The 6,000-nt window shown below is 48.5% G+C and overlaps 1 protein-coding gene across 3 annotated transcripts in view; it reads left to right on the top strand.

The window, feature by feature from the left end:
- The first annotated feature begins 1,521 nt into the window (after positions 1–1,521).
- ARHGAP20 (Rho GTPase activating protein 20) overlaps positions 1,522–6,000 on the top strand; it is a 143,963-nt gene continuing 139,484 nt past the window's right edge. The window contains exon 1 of one of the 3 annotated variants that reach the window (XM_021671115.2): positions 1,522–1,826. In XM_021671115.2, coding sequence (XP_021526790.2) covers positions 1,722–1,826 — 105 coding nt within the window. In that variant the 5' untranslated portion in view covers positions 1,522–1,721. Of the gene's footprint in view, positions 1,827–2,124; positions 2,291–6,000 lie in introns of those variants that run through there. The other 2 variants (XM_021671116.2, XM_021671117.2) reach the window with 2 other exon arrangements.

Here is a 6,000-nt window from a genome sequence, read left to right as displayed (position 1 = left end):
AGTGTAGGATGCATGATAGACTCCATGATGGGGGCAAAGTCCTGTCACTGCTCATGGGTCTCAGCTGCAAAAAGAGAGTCACCATGAAAAACAGTGTATGTATATGCACACATACACAAACACAATAATAAATTATTTATAAATCACATGTGATTTATATATGTGTGTGTGATTTATAAAGCCTATGTAAGCCTCCTTTAAACAATGTGATGTGGACAAGGCTTAAAACGGGCTGGAACATTTTCCCCCCATTATTTCCACAATAAACAATTCCTGGGCATGGCGGTGATGGTGTGTGTGCGCGCGTGTGTGTGTTGGACAGCATCCATTCCTCGGAACAGAGCCGGCCAGAGCCCTATTCTTTTACAACCTGTCCTAATAACAGCCCAACCTGGCAGGAATCTCGATTTTTTTCTTCTTACCACAAAAGCAAACCAAACCCCTTCCACATCCTAATATCATAGCGTGGTGTCCTTCCTCACTAATCCGCCACCGCTTCTCTAGTCCTGACTCCAAGGGAAGAATGCCATCTACCGAATCATCCGTACCAGTCAACCAGCCCTGCAAAGTGCAGCAACACTCAGCTCAATGCGGGTCAGCTCCAAATCCCCTCCCTCTCATTATTCTTTGGCCTTTAAAAAAATTTTGTCACTATTTGGACTGACAGGAAGTTATGCTCTCGGCGCAGATATCTGATAAACACTTCCACATATTGTAGCCTTCTCAATAGCTTAGCCAAATTTCAGCGTCCTCGCTCTGCCTGCATTTTCCTTCATTGCGCTTTCAACATTTGGAATGCCCCAGTCTCTGCAGCCCGCAGACAGCGGAAACCGCGGGTGCAAATGTGCAGTGGCCGCCGACATGACCTGCTGCAGAAGCCCATTCAAGGGTTACCGGACAGGCTAGCGTTCGCAATTGCACAAGAGGTCAGGCGATGCTGTGGGCTTCCAAATTTGTACAGCCGCGACACTCTGCGACGTACCACCCTATCCCGAGGCCTCGGGAGTGGGGGTGGGGAGAGGGATCCCTTCCGCAGTCCGCTGAAAGCGAGGCAGGAATCACTGCAACTCCTCTGCTCTGGCTGAGGTCGCCACCGCTCCGCGGATGCACGCGCTGCAGCGGCGCCTTTCCCCGCGGGCAAGGCGCGGCGCTGGAAGGGATAGGGTCGGGTGGGAGTGGGCAGGTGGCGGGAGAGGCGCGCATCCGTGCACTAGAGGGCCCCGTGAGTGACACAGGCCGGTAAGCTCCTGCGGGCTGCACCCACGCGGAGTCACGGACAGAGAAGATCAGCCTGTGGCCGGTGCGCTAACATATATAGAGAGACGCCCGCCCGGTGCGCCGAAGGCCGGGACGCGGCGAGGAGGGCCCAGGCGGGAGGAGCGCTGAGGAGGGCTGCGGGGGCGGGCCTCCTCCATCCCGAACTCAGAGCGGAGGGGGCGGGCCCGAGGCGGGCCTCCCACTCCCTGCGCCCGGGGCGGAGGGGGCGGGCCGCGGCGCTGACGGGCTGTCGCCGCTGCATCTGCCTCCAGCCCGCGGTGCCGAGCGCAGGCGGAGGTACATGGCCCCGACGGGAGGTGCGCTGCCCGCACCCGGAGCTCGGCTCCCTGCCTGAGCACGGCAGCCGCGCCTTGGCCAGCGCGTCCTCGCCCCTCCGGCCGGCCGCCTGCGGACATGACCGTGTAGCCTCCTCCTGCGCTGGGATTTACTTGAAGATTTTCTTCATGGAAGCGATGTCCCCCCAGCAGGAGACTCTAGGGGGACAGCCGGGGCGCTCCTCTTCCTTGACAGGAGTGTCTCGGCTCGCGGGAGGCAGCGGCACCAAGAAGGTGAGGACGCTGAGCGGAGCCCCGTGCCCTCCGCCGCCGCAGCCCCCACTCCCGGCGCGCGCCCTCCGCGCCCGCCACAGCACCGCGCGAGGCGGACGCCGCGGAGATTTGACGCTCCAGGCTCGCGGCCCCTAACCTGAGTCCCAGGACACTTCCCGCCCGTGACGGCTGGCCGCGCCGCCTCCCCCCGCGGAGCGCCCGCTTCTCCGTTTCTAGAGCCTTAATCTTTCCCTGAGCGACCTCGCAGCCTCCCTCCCGTCTCCATCCGCCGCCGGATCGGCAGCCCGGCTCCTCCCTCAGTCGAGGCGCGCGGGCTGGCGTGGGGGGAATCACCTTTCTCCCACCCCTGGCTGTGCCCCTGGGCCCCCCGAAGTGGCCTGGGCGAGTACTGGCCTTTGGCGGGCTCAGCCCCGAAGTCAGGGCCGGTGATGTCTGCCCGGGAGCGGCAGCCGGCGCTGAAGAAGGTAGGCGGCGGGGCTGCGGCGCCTGTGGGCTCTGCCCCCTCACCTGCACGCCGAGGCGCGGCTGCCCCATGGCAGTTTTCGGGGGGCAGGTATAGGCGGGTTCCTGCCCCCCACATTAGGGCTCTGGATGATTCCAGGTTTCCGAGGTGGGGGTCACAGTTGGAGGGGCGGCTGTGGATACTAACGGTCGGCAGTACCGGGACATGGAGGTTGGCTGGGCCTATAACCGGGCAGCTGGGGGCGGGTGGGCTGTGGTTGGGGGTTCTGAGGGCTGAGGCGGGGGCCTTCTCCCTGCGCTGGTCCCCTGGCCTCTGGGACTCTGGCCAGGCTGGAGAGGGAGCCGGGTGTCGGTGTGGGCGTGGGGGCAGCGCGTGTTCCCTGTCAAAGCTGGGAGGAGGGATGCAGGCGACAACTTGTAGCGTTCCATTCCGATAAAAACCGCCGCGGTGCTTTGGGAGGATTCCGATCCGGGTCAGGTTTCGTTGGAACGGTTCCCTGAGCAAGTGCACGTGGGTCGCGAGCTGCCAGGTTCAGCTCCCTAAGGATTGATTTGGATGTTTCTAGTCCTGCCTGTCTATCCCCCACCTCCTCGCCCCCCCGCCCCCCCCGCATAAGATGCTCCAATATTTGGCCTTTTTATTTTTTTCATTGTCTTAGTGGTGACCTTCCAGCTTTCCTGGAAACAAGTTGCGATTACAGGCATCTTCTAGCTTTTCCTTAAGAAATATCTTAAGGGATTGCATTTGCATCATTAGAGATTTAAAGGGGTTACGCAGGTTCCCTGCTTGTCCTGATTTTAGTGCCTTTCATAAATCCTCCCACCAGGAACTTAGGTTGGCTAGAGGTCAGTTGAAGAGAGACGATCCTTGTGGCGAGTATAGAAATGTGTGGGAGTTCCCAAGGACCTGACCGTGTCACGGAGCCATCTAGAGGTGTCCGTGAACTTGATGATGTATGGTCTGTAGTGCCAGTTGGGCCTTTGATGTATTGACGCTGCGGTTTGTCCTTGTCGCTTTTCCCCTTCGGAGATGGAGGGAGTGTGTGTGTGTGTAATCAAGTCTTCCCAAATAAAACGTGAATTTATCAGGCTAGCCCTACATCTACTGACATAAATTTTAAAACTTAAAACATTTTCTTTTTGTAGACGTAAGGAATTGGAAGATAATCAAAGATTTAGTTTTCTCAACAATTTTCTTCCTTTTTTACTAAGGGTAACACTGCCAAAGGGGAAAGCATTAAAGAGGAGCTTTATTATCATTTTTCAAGTAATACTTGTCCAATAAATGAAGGATTGCTTCGCTCTTTTCCCACATTATTTTTACTCATCATAGCCACTATCCCTAAGATGCTGTCATTTGTTTTGAAACTTAACAGGTTCACACATTAACAAACCAGTACCTATCTTTCCAACATTGTTGAGAAGATTAAATGTGAAATTCAGTGAATAATGACATATAATAGGCACCTAATAAATGTTAGCACTTACTGTTTGCAGTTTCCTTATAACTGTAATTCATACCTTTGTGTCCCAGTTGTTCAAGCCAAAACTCTAGGGTTTATTTTCAACTCATTTCCTCCCTCTGCACCAATCAATCCGTCAAAGAAGCTACTGTCAATCCAAATGTGTCTTGAATTTCTCCACTTCATTTCCAATATTGCCAATGTAGTTAAAGCCAAGCCGCCATCTCTCACTTGTACCTTTGGAGAAATTTCTAAACTTGCCTAACATTTTTCTTGCCCTTCTTTGATCCAGTCACCACTTAGCACCAGAATAATCTTTTAAAATGTAAATTAATCATATTGCTTACTTGCTTAAAATCCTGCAGTGGCTTTTCATCACATTCATAAAAAAATTCAGACCCCTTTTCTTGGCCCTGTCTACTTCTCCCACCTCATCTACATTTCTCCCACTTCATCTACGCTTCCCCGCTTGTTTATGTATTCTCCAACCACTTGTATAAGTGACATACAATATATAAACTGCACATATTTAAAGTAAATCTATAAGTTTTGACATACATATATGTATTTCTGAAACCACCTCCACAGTTAAGGTAAGGAACATGTTTGTCACACCCAAAGTTTCCTCATGTCCCTTTCTAATTCCTTAATTTCCTCCCCGTTTCCAGGCAAGTCTGTTTTCTGTTAGTTGGTTAATTCACATTTTCAAAGATTTTATGTAAATGTAATCATACTTTATATTCTTTTTTGTCTGGCTTGTTTCATTCAATACAATTACTTTGAGGTTTACTGATGGTTTTGCATGTATCAGTAGTTCATTTCATTGCTGAGCAGTATTCCATCATGTGAATAGACCACAATTTATCCATTCATCTGTTGTTGGGCATTTTGGATTATTTCCAGTTTTAGGCTATTACAAATAAAATTGCTGTGATCATTCATGTACAAGTCTTTGCAGGGACTTCATTTTTGGGGAGTAAATACTTAGATGTGGAGTAGCTTTGTCATATTTTAGGTATATATTTAACCTTTTAAGAAGCTGTCCAGTTGTTTTTTCCAAAGTGGTTTTATATTCCCCCTGGCAGTGTATATGGGTCCAGCTTCTCCAAATTTTCACCAGCACTTGTTATTATCTGCCTTTTTGATTACAGTCATCCTAGTACATGCAAAGTGGTATCTAATGGTTTTGATTTGCATTTCCTCAATGACACGTGATGTTGAGCATGTTTTCATGTGCTTATTTGTCATCCATATGTTATCTTTGATGAGGTATCCAGATATTTTGCCCAGCTTTGTGTTTTCTCCCAGAGTTATCTTTTTTAGTTTCTTAATTGTGTCTTTCAAAAGAATAGAACTTATTTTTGGTGAAGTACAATTTGTCCTTTTTTTCTATAAGCTTGTTAATTATAATCAACTTGAATTTAAGTCTAAAGAGCCACATGTGTCTACTGGCTACTGTATTGGACAGCACAGGTCAGAGGAAGAGACAAAAATAATAATAATAATAATAATAATAAATGGTGATAACTGTTATTAAAAGGAACGAACATAACCCTGAATTAGACAAATGTGGTTGTTGAGCTAGACCATTCTGCATTAGGGTGTTCAGGGAAGGCTCTTTTAAGTGTCCCTTAACTCTTTTATGGCTTAGAAAGACTGTGGTATAAAAAGATTCCAGGAAGTGGGAGCAGTAATTTCAAAGGTCCTGAGGTAGGTATGTTTGAGGAGCTAGTGCATAGATGCTGTATATGAAGTCAGTCTCTTTATTTTAAAGCCACATTTATTATTTTAATCTCAAGCAGAATTACCTAATTAGATCGCTCACTTTTACTCACTAGTCAGAGGATTTCACTGTTTCCAAAATGAAATCCACTTTCAGAAGACAAAGATTTTCTATCACTGAGGCACTTCAAAAGAGTATACAATAAATGTGTACAGTAATTCCTAAAAATTGGATTCTAAACTATAATCGCATATAGAGAAAACATAGATAATGCTTTCAATTATTCTGGAATAATACATCCTTAAGGATACCCACATTTTCACAGAATAGTTTTAATGAAGTGGAAGCACACATTAGAATCATTTTTGTTAGGAATGACTTGTATCAGACTCAAATACTCTGACCTTTTGGTTTCACATACTAATTGAAAACTCTTTAAATAGGATGAGTGTTCAATTAGGGAAAAGAGACTTATGGGCCCAGAAAGCCAGACAGTGGAAAATAATTTTAAAATAGCTCTAACATT

The sequence above is a fragment of the Aotus nancymaae genome, unplaced genomic scaffold, assembly GCF_030222135.1.
Source record: "Aotus nancymaae isolate 86718 unplaced genomic scaffold, 86718_ANA_hifiasm-v0.15.2.pri h1tg000012l, whole genome shotgun sequence".
NCBI classification, from domain to species: Eukaryota; Metazoa; Chordata; class Mammalia; order Primates; family Aotidae; genus Aotus; species Aotus nancymaae.
The sequence above is the reverse complement of the archived record's forward strand: the minus strand, read 5'-3'. Positions and strand labels throughout refer to the sequence as shown.